At 37.8% G+C, this 18251-nt stretch overlaps 2 protein-coding genes across 3 annotated transcripts in view; one reads left to right on the forward strand and one right to left on the reverse strand.

Moving 5' to 3' along the window:
• Positions 1-10253, reverse strand: LOC113533248 (interleukin-17 receptor B). Its single transcript, XM_026925242.3, has 13 exons — positions 8920-10253; positions 8794-8818; positions 6103-6240; positions 5536-5660; positions 5207-5342; positions 4999-5094; positions 4168-4301; positions 3992-4060; positions 3763-3829; positions 2990-3016; positions 2839-2913; positions 1413-1709; positions 1-462 (listed from the first exon to the last, which is right to left on the reverse strand). Exons 1-13 carry the CDS (start codon positions 9034-9036, stop codon positions 101-103), a joined length of 1668 nt encoding a protein of 555 aa, XP_026781043.3. The 5' UTR covers positions 9037-10253; the 3' UTR covers positions 1-100.
• The window catches only part of chdh (choline dehydrogenase), a 19133-nt gene continuing 7153 nt past the window's right edge, over positions 6272-18251 (forward strand). The window contains exons 1-6 of one of the 2 annotated variants that reach the window (XM_053236115.1): positions 6272-8358; positions 10962-11209; positions 13725-14459; positions 15334-15485; positions 16712-16841; positions 17348-17482. In XM_053236115.1, the coding sequence (XP_053092090.1) occupies positions 13751-14459; positions 15334-15485; positions 16712-16841; positions 17348-17482 (1126 nt within the window). In that variant the 5' untranslated portion in view covers positions 6272-8358; positions 10962-11209; positions 13725-13750. Of the gene's footprint in view, positions 8359-10491; positions 11210-13724; positions 14460-15333; positions 15486-16711; positions 16842-17347; positions 17483-18251 lie in introns of those variants that run through there. The other variant, XM_026925241.3, reaches the window with a different exon arrangement.

The following is an 18251-nucleotide window of genomic DNA, read 5'->3' on the forward strand; positions in this document are numbered from 1 at the left end:
CCTTCAGGAAAAAGCAATAAAAGAATTTGAAAGGAAACCCAGTTAAACTGGCCTTTATCACAGCCTAAGGTCTGAACACCAGAGAGGCTTGCTTTCCACTCTAGTGAGACAAACCATTTCTTTTGTCCAACTGCTGCACAGCGTCTCTGACCCTCCTTGCGGTTTCTTTACAGCGGTATGACTCAGACCTGCAGCTTGAGATTGTTACTCCTTGCCTGGAGGACAGTTGATGGAGTTTCTCCAGATCTCTGGGCAGAATAAGGGCCTTGCAGCCTCTGAGCTCCACTGGCATTGTACTTCTGTGTCCACCATGGTCCAAGTGCACCACCAAGAACTTATGGTGCTGCTGTGGATCATGGGCACAGCTAGCAACCAGGTTTAGTGCCAATGAGAAAAGTTCGCAGGCAGACGCTGGGACGGTGTAATCAGTTACGACAGATGCCATGTTGAGTTTTAAGCAGGCTGTGGAAAAGTGTGGATTTCACGTTAGTTTCAATTAAGATATATTCTTAGACAATTCAGAACCTTTAAGGCTTTTTTTGGTTGTCCCTCTGGAGGGAAAATGTAGAATTTAAATGCAGTTGAATTCTTAATAAAGAAACTTAAATGATTGGATTCATATAATCAAAATGTGTTACTCAATTAACCTGAATGAACCTCCTTGAAATTCAAAGTAGTTTCATTTCAATGCTCAGAGATTCATATTTTAAAGTTTATTCTCATAAATTCATACAGCTGTTCACAAAATCAGGTTTCATAATTCATTTTTAAAATATTCAAAACATTGTATTCAGGTTACTCATTCCAGTGCTCAGTGACCAGTCAAATCCTGCTTGCAGAATTTACTTTGGCAAAATCCTCTCAGTCTGGCCTTGAATGAGAGCCTGTGCATGAGACTGGCATGATATGGGTTCATTGCATTCCAGACTTAATTGCCAGATGCTTAATTTGTATTTTTTTTTTTCCCGAAGGGAAATTGATTAAAATTTAAATCTTTGTCTCTCTTTTGTTGCTTCCATAGGGGAGACCTTAAAGGTTCTATATATAAAACAAGACAACAGTGTTTCCCTATCAGAAATGGTTCCAAGTAGAACCCTTTTTTAGAGGCTAAGAACCATTATTTAATGAACCCTTGAAGAACACTTTTCTAATAGTGTTGTACAATATGAATAAAGGATCACATATGCAATCCAATTCAATTTCACAGCTACAAAGCATTCCGTCGATATATAGTTTAACCGAATGAGCTATTTTTTCAACTTTGTTTCAAGTTGTTTTTAACCATAGCTGAAAATTCTTAAACATATTGGAATAGGTTCTGTAATAACAAGCCCTTCGGAAGTGTGAAAGCATTAACAAACACTACAAATAGGCAAAATGTTTGAAAGGAAATGTACCTATTGGCGTGTTACCTGTGTCAGTGTTGAGTTCATTGTTTTGAGGTGGCAAGACAATGAGAACTTTCTCAGCACAACCCACTTGTGAGTTAAGCCAGCGGAGCGGGCCCTGTTCCGCCAAACTCCCTCTCTGCCACAAGTCAATGACTACATTCAGCTCTCTGTGACTTTGCAAAAAGTCAGCTATGGCCATGACAGCATTCTGGAACACACTGTCCACTGCAGGATACACCACCAGCACTCCCACTGACCCTGCAGAGTCTAGTCCACGTCTGGAATAGCCAGACCTCATCCGCAGTCTCCAGAATTGGCCTGGAAGTGGAGAATTTAATCATGCTTTCATAAAACTAAACATATATTAAGCATTGACATATTTTTTTAGGGATAATGAAGTCATGATGATGAAAGGAGGTTAAGAAATAAATTAGTATACAATGCTTTGCATAAGTATTCACCCCCCTCTTGAACTTTTCCCCATTTTGTAGTATTACAGCCTGGAACTGAAATAGCTCACAATATTGAATTGTTGGGAAAACACACTATAGTTGGTAAAATTATTTACAAATAAAAAAAAAAACGAGTTGTCAGATGTATTTACCCTCATTGCTGTAAAACCCCTAAGAGAGAAGACATATAATTAGTTGAATGGAGTCTACCAGCGTACAGTTAAAGTGTCATGTGATCTCAGTATAAAATACACCTGTTCCCGGAAGGCTCCAGAGTTTCATATCTAAATAAGAGCAAACTGAAGACTAAGGAGATATTAAAACACATGCTGGGACAAAGTTCTGGAAAAGTATCAGTCAGTATCCCAAACTTTGAACATCCCACAGAAAAAAATGTAATTCATTATTGAAAAAAAAAAAAAAAAAATATATATATATATATATATATATATATATATATATATATATATATATATATATGGCACAACTGTGACTCTGTGCCTAGAAGAGGTCATCCACCAAAGGTCAGTGACCAGGAGCTAAAGAAGCTGTTCACAGGACAACCGCTGAGCTTTATGGACAAGTGGAGAACCATATGAAACTGGATGAATACTCACAACTTTTATGTTTTTTCTATTAACACATTGATTTTTCTCCCTCACTTCAATATTATGGACTTTATTTTGTGTAGGTTGATGACATATAATTGCAGTTCCAAGCTGTGACACTACAAAACGTGGAAAGATCAAGGCAGTAAGTACTTCTCCAAGGCATTGAATCTCCAAGACACCAATACAGATCATCACTTGAAAATTGTCTGCTCTTGCCTCTAAGTAGATACTGTTACATTTTCAAGCTCACTGAAATCAGAATCTCTCTAAATCGTCTACAGACCAAAGGAAAAATACCAGCAGACAAAGAATGGTGGAAGTATCCTGTATCATCACCTGTATCATCCCCTCAATGAAATGCGGAGGAACGAAAAAAATACTTACAGATAAACAACAAAATAATGGCTACTGCACACCCAGTGCTGATGAGCAGGACAGACGTTTCATATTCCTTTGGTTCTGGAAAGAAATGCCACAGTCGCTTATGATTGTATCACAGTTAAAAGATGCATATCAGTTCATAGATGCATCTTACCTTCTGCTGGTGCAGCTGTAGATGGGACTACAAATACACAACAAAAATCAGTTATAAGAAACAGGATATTCAGTCTCTCTTCAATCTCTTTTAGATTTGAAAAAGATAAATATCTACACTGTAAAAAAAAATCCATCGTTTCTCCACTGTTTATTTGCTTTATGTTCTGTTTATTTTCCTAATTAAAATTTTATTTGCTGTTTATTTGAATAGAATTTGGTCAGGGTTGTGGTGAGTCTAGAGTCTATCCTGGGAACTGGGTTCAATGCAAAAATACACCCTAGATGGGACATCAGTCTATTATAGGGCACTACATACACCACGGGGCAATTAAGTGCCATCAATTCACCTACAGGCATGTTTTGGGAGATGGGAAGAAAGTTGCATGGATTTGGGTAGAATATACAAAACTTCACAAACAGCTCATGTTCAGAAACCTGACCCTAGGGCTGTGAGGCACCAACACCTTCCCTAAGCCATGCAGTTCTACAAACTGTGAACTTTGACAATGTTGAGTTGCAAAGGTTAAAAGCAGACATTTGGGACATCATTCACTTTTGATGTATAAGCGATTCCCATGCTTTTCGCACCTCATTTCATTCTATCTGCTGCAAACTGCACTAATAGGAGACAACTTTAATTTATGCCCTGCAAAGAAATTTTTTTTAGTTTGACCTGAATTGCCAGATTCAGATTTTTTTTTTTACATTGTAGTGGTCATCTCTACAGAACAAGAACAGACTGCAGTCTGCAAATAAAACTGGAATACTCACCTTGACAGTCTATATTGCAGCAAACTGATTTGCATGTAACTCCACAATGCTCAAAAAATGGTGTTATCTGTAATGAATTCAGATTTTTTTTTTTTATTTATTGGTGCTCATAGTCAAAGACTGAGGTCTACAGTACACATAACCTAAAAGATTAGTCATGTGGGTTCAACTACTGTAATCCCAAAGTTTTAACAAATACATTTTAGCATGGATGGACACCTGGACACACCCATAGTGTAAGATTTTTACATGGTCCGGAATACTTCAGAGTTGCTGTAAGCGTCTCAATTTCTCCTCTCTATGAGACAAACAGAAAACAAACAAAATTTATTTTAAAAAGCTCCTCAAACAAAAAGTTTGCAAATAATCCAACCACTAATTAGGAAGTACTTAAGTATAACGTACCACCATCACTTCAGTAAAGTTTAGTATATGCGTTCCTCTTCGCAGTCTGATCTCGTACTTCTCTGTGTTCAAGTGAGAGTCAAAACTCACTTGTATTTCATCCTTTATCCGGACTATAGAAATGTCCCAGTGCTCTGACAAGGCGAGTAACAAAATGGTTGAACAGTGCACATTTTGTTTCTAGCTGGCTAATTAATACAACACTTTTCATAGTAATTAATTGGAATTATTTGGAAAATATTATCTTAAGAGATTCCAAACTGTCTTTGTGTTATCTTCCATGTATTTGTTAAACTCCAGAAGTAGCATTGATCCAACTTGATCTCCTTCTTGGAAAAACAAACAGATCTGTTAGCACTGCAGGTAGCATTGCTGCCCCACAACTCCAGGGTTCTTGGTTTGATCCTGAGCTCAGCTTACTCCAGATCCACCTTGACCCTAACCAGGATAAAGTGGTTACTGAAGATGAATGAATGAATGATTGTTTTGTTGAGGATCTTTGAATCAACGACATTTCTAGTCAGTAGATGTTTTAACAGTAACAGACATCATATTAATGACCACCGTATGCTAGCCATTATTATTAGGATAAAGTAACTTATGAACACCATGGAATGAATACTATATATGCTTTATACTTCTTAAATCTAACATCAAATGGTTTTACCTCTTACACAGGTTTGCTTAGACAGCCGATTATGGAGTTCAAATAAAGTTTGTATTCTGTTCCAGACATTTCCATTCTGTACCTTTTATTACTAAAGTGCACAGCAACCTTTATTTATTGTTAATAATAATGTGCTAGTACATCAAATTTCAGGGCCTGATTACCACAATGTAATTGCCTCATTCCATTTTTTGGGGTAACAAGGTCCTGCTTCTCCTTTAAACATGTTGGATGATCCCTCATCCGTTCATCATCACATCCTGTGGGGGCCAAAAAAACATTACAACATATCTGAAGAAGAATAAATGATCTCAAATAAAGAGATCATAGAAACACTGCATGATTCTATAAGTAGGTTTATAAAAAACTAACCAGGTGCTTCTATCTCTGCTTGCTTTAAGTATTGGTGTCGTACATTAGGTGGTGCTGGGGGAAGATTATAGACATCTACCTGGTAAGAGTCGCTGGGTTCAATATTGACATCTGTGGTTGTAAAACTGAACCAAAGCTACATAATACAGAGGGAACATTATAAATAAATGGGTTAGAGAACTTGTGTAGCACACAACAGCCCCTTCCTCAAATTCTTCTGCTATATCATCTAATGCCATCTGTCTTTGACAATTTTAAAGTTCAAACTATAAAATATGAATTAAAAAAATCCAATACAGCATTTAACCAAATAAAACTGAAGGCCTTACCTGCTCTAAATCACCAGTGTGGACCTGTTTTGAAGTAAATGGAGGTTGATATTCACATCTGTATCTCAGCTGTATCTGTATCATGTCAACTTCTATCCATGTGCTGTTAATACTGTGAATACTACCTAGAAAAGTAACAATCAAACGGTTTTTCCAACTTTGGGCATTTTGGTGACAGTCAGATTTTCAACAAAGAAAGCAAGCACACATAAAAGGTGAACATAAAAACAGAAGCCTAAATATATTATTGATAACATTGCAGAGCAAAAACCATACCTAATGTATGTGACCTGCAAGGAAAAGTTTAATCATAATCTTATAGACAAAAGATCTCTTATTTCACATCACAAACTTTGTTTCCCATTCTTACCTGAATGTCTTTTTTTTTTTGCTCATATGAACATATGAGAATCTATACAAAGCAGTCATGCTAGAACAGCTGAAGATGTGTGTATGTCATAACTTCACATGTTAAATGTTAGGCATTTTTCACAGGCTCTATTTCAAGTTGAAAAACAGGTCAAATGTACCATTTTATTAATAAATATCAGGAATCATAGTACTCACTGTCAATGTTTATAGCCCATGTTATGTTGAGAGCAAGAGAAGCTGGAGCACCATTCAGAGAAGTAAATTGAACTTTAAGATCATGTAGCGGAGAAGGATTGGATTTGGGAGGTGTCCACCATGTGTCAGGGTTCAAATCTTCAACAGATTGTAATGAAAAAATTAAAAGTCATTGCCACAGCTACCCAGTCCAAGACCAAAACTGTCTTATGGTAATCATTTATAATGGAATAGATTAGACACAAAAATAATCCAGTTTATTGTGATTGGTTCACTGAATTCCTGTTGTCATTTCATTTTCTAAGTAGTTCAGGGTCCATATGTGCCTCAACTTAAGCTTTAACTTGCAACTGCTTGAGGAAGGATGTTCTCTGTATTTGATACATACACTATATGGGCAAAAGTATGTGGATCTGACCATCACACCTATATGTGGTTCTTCCCCAAACTGTTGCCACAAAGTTGGAAGCACACAATTGTCTAGAATGACTTTGTATATTGCAACATTAGGATTTTCCTTCACTGAAACTAAGGGGCCTAGCCCAAACCTGATCTCAACCCCACTGAAGACTTTTGGGATTAATTGGAACACCAATTTTACACCAGGCCTTCTGATCTCATTCCCCGACCTCCCTAATGCGCTTATGCCTGAACGGGCACAAATCCTCACAGCCAAATTCCAAAATCTAGTGGAAAGCCTTCCCAGAAGATTGGAGGCTGCTATAGCAGCAAAGAGTGAACCACCTCCATATTAATGCCCACGGTTTTAGAAAGAGATGTCCAACAATCAAACAGGGGTATGATGGTCAGGTGTCCATATACCATTGGCCATATAGTGCATCATAATTAAGGCAAAGCTGTTCTCCCTAAAATATTAAATACTTTTTCAATTTTGTCACTAATTGCATCTGATTCATCTTCACTAACTGGTTTATACTGGTCAGGGTCACGGTGGAACTGTAGCCTATTCCTGTAACATTGAGTTTAAAGCAGGAGAATTCACACCAGATGGAATGCCAGTCCATTCACACACTAATTCACACTAGGGGCAATTTAGCATAGCCAAAGAGCATTGGCAATTTAGCTAACCCTAACCCTAACTCTAACCTACCTGCATGTTTTTGGACAGTGGGAGGAAACCCAAGCACATTGCTTGTTGGGTTTCTTATATGGTTTTTAACCTGCACATACCAGAGTGCTGAATGACTGAGATTATCTAAATGTATGTAGTGAAGACTTTATATGTGCCATATGCAACATGCATATTGTGAAGGTACCCGTTTGAAGCAACCATCAAGGAGGATGAGAAAACTACTCTTAACCTCAATGCATAGTTTCATTTAATAATACTTAAATTATTATTTAGTCCAGATATCAGAGTACTGCATATCTGTCCCAGCCTAGAACAATTCTTCATTACCAACATCTTTCTGACCGGTCCAGCTCTAGACAAAGTTCAAATGCTCACAACCTAAAGACTACCTGCAAGAGTTATAAAAGGCTTCAGAGAACCTAAGACTGTTTCATCGTAGATTATTTCAGCATTCATTTGATTCATTTGTACAGTATAAACTAGTCTTAACACTGTAGCTACTCTGTAAGACACATAAAACTGCAAACTTGATCAATGTGTTTGCGGTCAGCACTGAAGAAATCTGTCCAGATGGAAAACGATAATAATTAGTATTTAATAATTAAAAAAAAAAAATTAAACAAACACACACATTATATATATATAAAAACTGAAATATATATAAACTGAAATTTAAACCTTTTGGAGGCCTGGGTGAACTACAGGTATGCAACGCTTTGATATTGCTTTAAAACTTTCAACCTTTCTCTCAGTCAGAACTGTATTGGAACATCATGTCCAAAGTACAGCAAGAACTTACAAATTACACAAACAGGAGCTATGTCCAGAGTTAAGAAACCCAACCAGTTTGTGTATTTAAGAAAGGTTACTGGAACAAAAACTAAACACCATTGTTTGTATACGTATAGTTTTAACAAAGCTGAATGGTTCAGTAAATAGTGAGATGCAAACTGAAGCTACAATTCTTTAAAGCTAAATGCAAACTCCAGAGTTTAGCAAACTCCACCATCTAAAGTATGTGCATCTGTATCTACTGGGAGGCTGTGCTTTAGAACGTCTTCAAGTCTTGAGAAGGACTACGCATAATATGACGCCAAATGGACAACAGCCTATCGTTTGGATTGACTCAAGCTGAGGATGATCAATTATGAAGACAGTGTGTAGTATGTACGACAGCTGCATCACGATTCCATGCAGCTCACAAACAGTAAGAGCAGATATAGACACAAGAGGACCTGCTAATATTTTGGGAAATTTCTGCCACATCTCAAACAAAAAAATATTATTTTCAAAAGGTCCAGCATTTAGTAATATCAAGTAAGCTGAGCAGACCACCAGCTCTAGTCCCTTACAACTAAAAGGAATACACTACTGTCTAAATCATATGGATTAACCGATGTTAACAGTCAGTTACTGTGTTGGATTAGAGTTGTGACTGAACTGTTTTGGAAGGTACAGTATTTAGCACTCAGAAAGACATTCTACTGACACTGGAGGTAGAGCATCACTGAAATTCGAATTGGCATGAGTGTGGTGGTCAGGTATCAGTCTTGGTTAGACTGATAACTAATTTCATTCCAAAGATGCAAATCACTTACCATTTGTCTTGGTACATGTCACAACCTGTGTAAAAAGTCAACAACAATAACAATAATTAAAAAAAAAAAAAATGGTATACATGTGAATTAGTAATTTTAAGCTTCCAACCTGCCTACATTACTTACTATATTGAGAGCAGTGGTGTCAGTTACTGCGAGATGAAGCAGGCAGAGGCAAAATACACTTCTGATGCTGCGTAACAACTCCATTGAAAGAACATGAGAGTCTACAAAGAGCCACATGAAAAGAATTCTGACACTACCTGAGAGATCTAGCCAGCTAGATAAACTGTTTTTTTCCGCTCCGCCTCTTTTATGCTTGGTCAAGCCCACTAAAATAGCTCCCTCTAACTCAGACTCTGTATATTGTTTAAAATATACTATTTAAATCCAGATTAAATAGCCTATTCATATACAGTCTTCTCCGAAAGTATTGGAACAGCAAGGCCATTTCTTTTGTTTTTGCTATACCCTGAAGACATTTGAGTTTGAGATCAAAATTTGAATATGAACTGATAGATCAGAATTTCAGCTTTCATTTCCTGATATTTACACCTTAGAACACGGCACCCTTGGTGGAAGACCACCCCATTTTTAGGTGAGCAAAAGTATAGGAAAAGATCATCTTAAAGTAAATAACACTTAATATTTGGTTTCAATATTTAATATTCAATATTTGCTTGCAATAACTGCATCAGCTGAACTGCAGCTTCTTTCAGCTGTTATTTGTTTTGTAGGGTTTCTCTCTTCAGTCTCCTCTTCAGGAAGTGAAATGCATACTCAATTGGGTTAAGGTCTGGTGATTGATTTAGCCAGGCTAAAACCTTCCACTTTTTTCCCCAGATGAAGTCCTTTGTTGTGTTGGCAGTGTGTTTTGGGTCATTGTCCTGCTACATGATGAATTTCCTCCTAATTAGCTTGGATGCATTTCTCTGTAAATTGGCAGACAGAATGTTTCTGTAGACTTCGGAATCCATTCTGCTGCTACCATCATGAGTTACATCATCAATAAAGATTAATGAGCCCGTTTCAGAAGCAGTCATGCAAGCCCAAGCCATGACACTACCTCCACCATTTCTTTCTCCACCCTTTGGGTTTCCATCACTTTGGTAGAGGTTAATCTTGGTTCCAGAACTTTTGTGGCTCATCTCTGTATTTCTTTGCGAATTCCAATCTTGCCTTCAGATTCTTATTGCTGACGAGTTGTTTGCATCTTGTGTTATAGCCTCTATATTTCTGCTCTCAAAGTCTTCTTCAAGTTGTATTGGCTATGTCCAGTGCTTGTAGGATGGCTCAGATCTATTTTCCCTCTTTTGACGTCTTCAAAATGGCTTGCTTTTTGACAGCTCTCAGGTCTTCATGTTGGTTTATCTTTTTTTTTTTTTTAACAACAAATGCATTCTTCACAGGCAAACCCCAGGGCTCAAACCAAGAGCAGACATTCAGAGCTATTAATTGTTTAAACAATCCTGGGCAACAAGAAACACCTGTCAGTCACGTGTTCCAATATTTTTGATCACTTGAAAAACGGGCGGGTAAAAAAAAAAAACAAAGTTATTGAACACATCTAGATGTAAATATCAAGAAATGAAAGCTAAAATTCTCACCTATCATCTCATATTCATCCTTTTATCTCAAACTCAAAAAATGTGTTCAGTGTACAGCAAAAATAAAAGTTTTGGCCCTGCTGTTTCAAAAACATTCGGAGGAGACTGTAATTCTACACACTGCGCGTGAGAAGAGCAGAAGTAGCACGCGCCCATGGTGCTTCCACACTGGCAGTGATTGTACGGCGCAGCTGAACCCCGGCTTGTGTACCGTAAATACAAGAATGCGCATTCCTTTATTTTGTTTCTAAATGCAAACGGTGTTAAAATTAATACATCTAGGAGGAAAACCTCTTCAAGAGGCTTATTTTATTGTTTCTATAACTTTTATTTATTTTTGTCCATTGTTTTCCGTGTAGTGCGATTAGTATAAGAGAATTGTTTTAAGTAGCAACACAAAATATTCTGTTCAATGTAAAAAAAAAAAAAATCCACATTCAGAGAAGGACATGAAGGGGGAGGGTCACAGTACTTTCAAGTTTTCTTCACAGTAGACATCATGCAGACATTGCATGCTTTATGGTGAAGATTTTCATGTCAACCCATGTTTATTTTAACCAGAAACACTGCACTGAGCAGCGCAGCTAAAATAGACACGGTGCAGAAACGACCGCGGCGCTCCAGCTGTGCTCCTGCTCCTCCGCGTGCAGTGTGCACGCTCTAACCTGTTACAGTGGGCGTCGGAAAGGCACGCGCTGCTTCTGCTCTGCTCATGCGCCCGGTGTGCTTCCTCTGCCTGTGACTCCGCCCCCTCTGACCAACATACCGTATTGCGTAGGATAAAGTGACCAGTGCGCTTGGAGTAATCGGTAAGTGGCCTGTTTGTATGATTTGTATGATTTATTTATTTATTTATGTATGTATGTATGTGTATAAACTGTGGTCACTGCTGATTAAAGTTGCTTGAAGTAAAGAGAGAAAACGAGCTCTGGATTTTGAGCACTTGTTTATTTTTCTGTATCGGTTTGTTGTGTTTGGTCAGTTGTCGAGCCTGAAGTTGTAGCATTTGAGTTTACGTGTATGCTGAAAACCTAATTAAAAAAAACAAAACAAAACAACACAACCTCGAAGGCGAAAAGACTCCTGTCTGTAACTGCTTTGCTTTCCAGCCCTCCAAACAGGCTCTAGCCACGTTTCAGTAAGCTTCCAGTAGACCAGCTTACCTCCATTCATGACCTGTTTACCTCCATTCATTATTTCATTAAATAAACCCTAGTTTCAACTTTTTGCTGCTTTTGAATATTGTCAAAACCAAAATGTTCAGAACTAAGATAAATGTGCTTTAGTCAGATCCTTTTTTTTTGGCTTGTGCTGTCAGTAGACTGAGTAATTGTTCTTGTGCAGTTTGATTAACAGTAAAACAGATTATAACCAGTTTTCAATTTATAATCCCTGTTTCAGTGGTTTAACTTTAAAGACTAAGATAAAGGCGTTATCTATTGAGCACCTGCCGCAGGGATTGCTTTAGTGCCTCTTATCTGATACAAGTGATCAAAGGGAATGGATCAAACCCAGTCCAGAGTTTCTGGCAGCTCAACAAAGTATGACTATGCATGGCCAAGTATGACTATGACCATATGGTCAAGTTCTGAGAACTTATAATTAAAATAAGAACATGTCAGAGGGATAGAAAAAGATATGATGAGGAAACCCAATATCACGTAACATTATATATACTACTAGTCCCATCCGTGGTACATTCTGCATGTTTGGTTGTAGCAAGTTAAAAGTTACACTTAAAGTACAGTTACACTTAAAGTTACTCTTGGATGTTTTACAATACAGGCTTTATATATAGTTTTATAGTTTCAGTGAGTAAATATCTCACTTCATTCATTCACTCTTTGTTCATTTTAGTATATGTGCACCATCAGTTTATGCAGAGTGTGCAGAGAATATATTTCACTTATGATGTATGTATGTTTGTATTAAGGTTAAGTTATTTATAGCATGTGTTCACAAATGTTTTGCAGCCAAGGACTCATGTAACTGTAAGGACCCACTCAGTATAGATTTATTTCATGAACATAATCCAGCTAGTCAAATAATACGCTCATTATTTGAATGTGTGCAATAATATTTTGGCTATTGGAACCACAGAACTATTGAATTTCTGAACTGTTCATTCATAGAGCACATTTTATTTAAATTGTCATTAGATTCTAGTGGATATTATTTATATGAATTGGAAATTAAGATTAAATCCATTTCCAGTTCCAGGGATTATTGAAACCAGCCAATAGCTATAAGAACTCAATAATAAAGATAATAATTTTCATAATGATGGGTTATGATTTATGCCACCCTAATCCCTCTGGTTATGATTTATGGCTATGCTTATCTAAACCCTATTTGGGAACCGTGGATTTATACTGTAATGTTAGACACACGACAGAAAAAGGTACAGAAACATGCCTACACTTTTACTCTTTTCTTTGTGCTAATTGGAAATGCACCCAGTCCCTTTCACCCAACCCTAATAAACTTGTAAAATAAAAGGAGACAAGCCACATTTTTCATAGTCTTGAGTTTGCATTTTGCGGATATTATCAGATATTATCATACTCTTTTATGACACAATAACACTTGACTGTCATGTGTTCAGTAAAAACACAGATTACCAGTGAGACTGTTTTCCCTTTTGTTTTTAGAAGAATTAGACAAATCATTTGCAATAATCATTTTCACATTCTGACCAGATGGCACATGTCACGTAATTTTTCTGAAAGTATTTAGTTATAGGAAACATATATTATAAAGTGGAGTAGCACAATGGTGCCACCCCACAGGTCCAGGGTCCAGGGTTCAAATCTAAGCTCCAGTTACTGTCTGTGTGGAGTTTTTTGTGTTCTCCTCATGTCTGTGTGGGTTGCCACCAGGTACATTGGTTTCCTCCCACATCCCAAAAACATGCTGGTAGGTGGATTAACTACTCTACATGCTCTTGGTATATACGAGTTTGTGTATGTGTGTGATGTTCTGCAATTTGACTGGTGTCAATCCTGTCCATGGTATATTTCTGCTTTGTGGCTAGTGATCCCAGGACAGTCTTGAGAACCACCGTGGGCAGGAAACCAGTTACTGAAAATGAACTTTTATTTAAATATAAAATGTTGCCAAGGATCACAAGGCAAGGTATTAACTTGTACCAAACTTTGCAAAATAATGAAAAAACTGAAAAAGACTTATCTTATCCTGTCCTCGGGCTGACCTTATAAAATCATTCTTTTACAGGACTGTTATAGGTGTGGAACTATTTGGTGAATTTGCATATAGAGAGTTCCTAAAAGTGGAAACTAAATCTCTCTCTCTATGTTTTGGCAGTAAAGGGTTCTGAAAACTGGTCTGTCATGGTGCGTCCCCCCTTGTCTGCTTGGCTGGCTTTAGGACTTGCCAGAAAGGCAGCCTTCTCACATTCCAGACACTACAAAGTCTCCTGCTATAGCACCACTTCATCTGATCAGAAAACTCCATCCTTCAGCTATGTCATCGTGGGGGCAGGCTCAGCAGGATGTGTGCTGGCCAACCGCTTATCAGAGAACCCATCTGAGTCTGTCCTCCTCTTGGAGGCGGGGCCCAAGGACTTGCTGCTTGGGTGTACCCGCCTGTCTTGGAAGATACACATGCCAGCAGCACTGACCTACAACCTCTGTGATGACAAGTACAACTGGTTCTACCACACACTGCCACAGGCAGGAATGGACGGCCGGATCTTGTACTGGCCTCGCGGCCGTGTCTGGGGTGGCTCGTCCTCGCTCAATGCCATGGTCTATATCCGTGGGCATGCTGAGGACTACAACCGCTGGCACAAAGAAGGTGCTGAGGGCTGGGACTATGAGCATTGCCTGCCATATTTCAGGAAAGCCCAGACCCATGAATTGGGAGCGAACCAATACCGGGGTGGCAGTGGACCCCTGCACGTTTCCAGAGGCAAAACTGATCACCCTCTTCACCATGCGTTTATCGAGGCTGCTCAACAAGCTGGCTACCCCTTCACGAAGGACATGAATGGGTACCAGCAGGAAGGTGTTGGCTGGATGGATATGACCATTCACAAAGGTTGTTTTTCACTTTTGAGTATAAAATACTTCATCCAATTGATCCTGAATGTGCTTTAAACAGTTTTTGTATTAAGTTTTTGGATTTTATCAGTTTATTTTTTGGTTCAGTGGACACATCTGCTTAATGTTTGACAAAGTTCCAAGTGACATTGTGTTCTAGCTTCTACCCAGGATTCTACCATAGTTTTTTCCCATGGATTGCTATGTATGGTCAGTGGTCCAAAGCTAGAATAACAGATTTTAGCGTATATTCATTTTACAGATGGAATAGAAATAATCTTGAAGATGACAATACTCCTAGCTGGAATTCTTTCTACATTAAATAGATTGTATAATATATAGTTCAGTGTACATTGTATTATAGAGCACAGAATAGAATAGGGTATAGAATACCCTATTGACTTTACGCCATTTACAAAGGTATGGCAGTGGGAGCCAGGCAGTTGTTAGTGCCTAGACTGTGATTTCCAGTATCCAGACTGCCACTGTTAAGTCCCAAACACTTGACTTCTCCAGGGGTGCCAGGGCTTAATATACTGTCCCCGGAACTTCCTTCCAGGTTGGGATATACAAAGATTTTAAAAAATTGTGTCATTGCAGATAACATATTTAAAAATGTACAGTACTATTCACTATTTTGATATTCATTGGTGAATTCACCTTCAGCACAGGATATGGCAATTAATGAAAGTATCAATAGTAGTGAATCACTTTTTTTTTTTTTTTTTTTCAAATTTTTGTCACATTTTTGCTGTTTCTTCTTTTGCGTTGTATTACTTTTTTGCCTTGAATTAACTTGAACAACTTCTTCTCCTCCTGACCTTGGTTTATCTCCTCTTCCCTCTTAACTCTTACTTCTCGCCTTGCTTTAGGCAAGAGATGGAGCACAGCAAGTGCATACTTGCGGCCTGCTCTATCCAGACACAACCTGAAGGCGGAAGTGAGATGTTTGACCACACGGATCCTTTTTGATGGGACTCGAGCAGTGGGAGTGGAGTACCAACAGAATGGTCAGATGAAGAAGGTAGGGCAGAGGTCCAGGCATCATGGATCAGCACCTAGATAATAGTAACACTAGGGCCTTTCGCACCGCGGGAACCTTTTCATAGTACCTGAACTAAACACAGGTTTTTGTGATGTAAAAAGCTAAACCAAGATAAATCATGTCAGATCTTTTTCCATCTTTAATGTGATATAGCAATCAACAAAATTCAAGTGAAAAACAAATAGAAACATGTCAGAAATAGAAAAAGAAAAAACTTGCAAAACTGGTTGCATAAGTATGCATATCCTTTTATAATGGGACTGTGTTCAGAATTAACCAGTTACAAGTTGGTTCAAAAGTAATTATCATACACCTGTCAGTGAAGTGATTCTGATAACCACAAATAAAGATCAGCTGTTAGATGTACCATGAAACACCATGACATCTCACAAAAGGGCCCACCTAGATTTTTTTTTTCATCTCACTCTTGAAGTTACTATGACCAAAGAAAAATGCAGCATGGTGGAAAACTTACAGGAACAGCATTGCCTTTGTTACATTACTGGAGTCTCCAAGTGCATTAATATCAGCCCATGATTTGTCTTGCAGCCACCAGTATAGTTATAGCCATGCTGTTAAAGAAAATTAATCAACAACTTCTGACCAATCAGAATCAAGAATGCAGAAATACTCTATCAGTTTGCTCTTTCCCCAGAGACAGTAGTTTCTGAGAGTGTAAATGATGCTTGATAGGTCTTTAAGGTTTCTTTTCACCAGTCATCAGGGTGTGCTGTTTTTTTTTTTTTTTTCGTGCCAGCTGACACATTTGACTTTGTAATTTTGCTTAAAGTTTTGAATTGTTTGATTCTAATATGGGTTAAATTCTGTTGAAAAGGCTTCTTTCACTTTCTCTGGATGATTTATACCTTTTGAATGCTATTACTGCTTAGTATTCAGAATAATCTGAGGCCGTCAGGTGCAGTAGTGACCTATTTTTCTATCTGACTAAACCCTCTCCTATCTTGCTCGCACTGTCGGTTTATCAGTCTGAGAAAACTGCTCACACAGTTGAGAAACATCACCAGTGATCAGCTGATATATTCATTTTCTCAGAACTTTCTTTCTCTAAACATTCACCTTCCCATATACCCTTTTAGTTTATTTGAATATATATCAAAATATTCAATATATATAACAAAACTGCCTATTTATTTCAAATAAATATATGCACTGCTATTTTGCAAAAATTATTATTGTTGCTTCAGGTATTTGCTGATAAGGAGGTCATTGTCAGTGGCGGGGCCATTAACTCCCCGCAGCTGCTTATGTTGTCCGGGGTGGGAAATGCCGATGATTTGCGCAAACTGGAAATCCCCATCGTGCAACACCTCCCAGGTGACCCAGTAATCATTCTTTTTTAACTATACAACATTTTTTAATTGGTATAAAAAATCTATTAGGAAATGCATTTGATATAAAACAGACACAGGGTAGCATAAATGATCTTTGTCTGGTCTGTACGGCTTCTTTTTTATGAAATCTTAATAGATATTTATTGGTCTGTACTTTGACCAGTCATGATAGTCTTTCTTTAAGTGTTGCTTTCCTTTAGTGATCTATGTGTTGTAAATTCCACTGTAATGTAGTTTTAGGTAGAGAGCAAGAAGACTTTACTATACATTCTTACTGTGTTTGCTGTTTCCTCGAAGACATATTAATGATTAAGGAATGTTATATAAATGCTGAAATTGTCAGAGAGTTTAAAGGGGCTATATAAAAAGCGCTCAGTACAATAAACTTAGATGTGAATTAAGTAATGATTATCATGGTTTTACTTAACAGCAACTTGTTGCCACATCTCTTGCTTGATGAAGGGAAACATGTCTGCTAACTGTGTGTAGGTGTGGGAAGTAATCTCCAGGATCATTTGGAGTTGTATGTCCAACAACAGTGCACTAAGCCTATCACTCTGTACAAAGCTCAGAAACCATTCCACATGGTTAAGATTGGCCTGGAGTGGCTTCTGCGCTTCACAGGTAGGAGACCAGCAGTACCATATCCAATATTCACACACAGGAAAAAAAAAAAAAGTACAGTAGTTCAAACACGAAGAGCCCTGGCCTTTACTGTAACATTTAGTTAAAGACATATATTTATGTATGACTTAGTGTGGCCTGAATACACAAACACAAATAAGTCAGAAAACAAAACCAATGTACATTATGGTCAATGTTAAATAACTTCTCCTTGTAGATATTAAACAAAAGGTCATCTGAGTTCCTGTTACATGACCTCTATGTCTGTAAGTTGTGGAAGTGGGAGGCTTTTACTTTCATATGGGTGTGAGTAAGCAGTCAGATATGAAGCTCGCAGGACAAAGACCACATTTATTAACATGAGTGCGATCCATTTACAGAATCCTTAGTAACTGCCTGATCAGGATTGCAGTGGTTTAAATTGCTACTAGTTTGAATGTTGGGAAATAGAACCAACTAGAATTATTAGAAAATATTGTGGGCAGGTAAACACAAAAAAGTAAGAACTGCATAAGTGGGACTGAAAAAAAAAAACAAGCCCATTTCTTTCTCTAGTTGAGACCAATTATGATTTGGAATAATGTAGCTGAGATTGAGAAACTGTCAGGGCCACAATTCACACACCATGCTATCATCTCTACCTCTGGAATTTTTTCAAGTGTTTGTGGGGGCATAATGGTAAGATTTATATATAATTAAAAAAAAAATCATTAACTGCTCAGATTCCTGTCCTTGGCTCACTGGAGTAGAACCTGATGTGGTCTCCCGC

Source organism: Pangasianodon hypophthalmus, chromosome 8 (assembly GCF_027358585.1).
Source record: "Pangasianodon hypophthalmus isolate fPanHyp1 chromosome 8, fPanHyp1.pri, whole genome shotgun sequence".
Classification (NCBI taxonomy): domain Eukaryota; kingdom Metazoa; phylum Chordata; class Actinopteri; order Siluriformes; family Pangasiidae; genus Pangasianodon; species Pangasianodon hypophthalmus.

Excerpts from the sequence above, each read along its gene's own strand:
- LOC113533248 (XM_026925242.3), bottom strand. The coding sequence starts at position 9,036 with ATGTGGCTCTTTGTAGACTCTCATGTTCTTTCAATGGAGTTGTTACGC. Across the intron at positions 5,095-5,206 it reads AGCAGAGATAGAAGCACCTG|GATGTGATGATGAACGGATG; the intron begins GTTAGTTTTTTA and ends TGGCCCCCACAG. Across the intron at positions 2,914-2,989 it reads TACAGCTGCACCAGCAGAAG|AACCAAAGGAATATGAAACG; the intron begins GTAAGATGCATC and ends ATTTCTTTCCAG.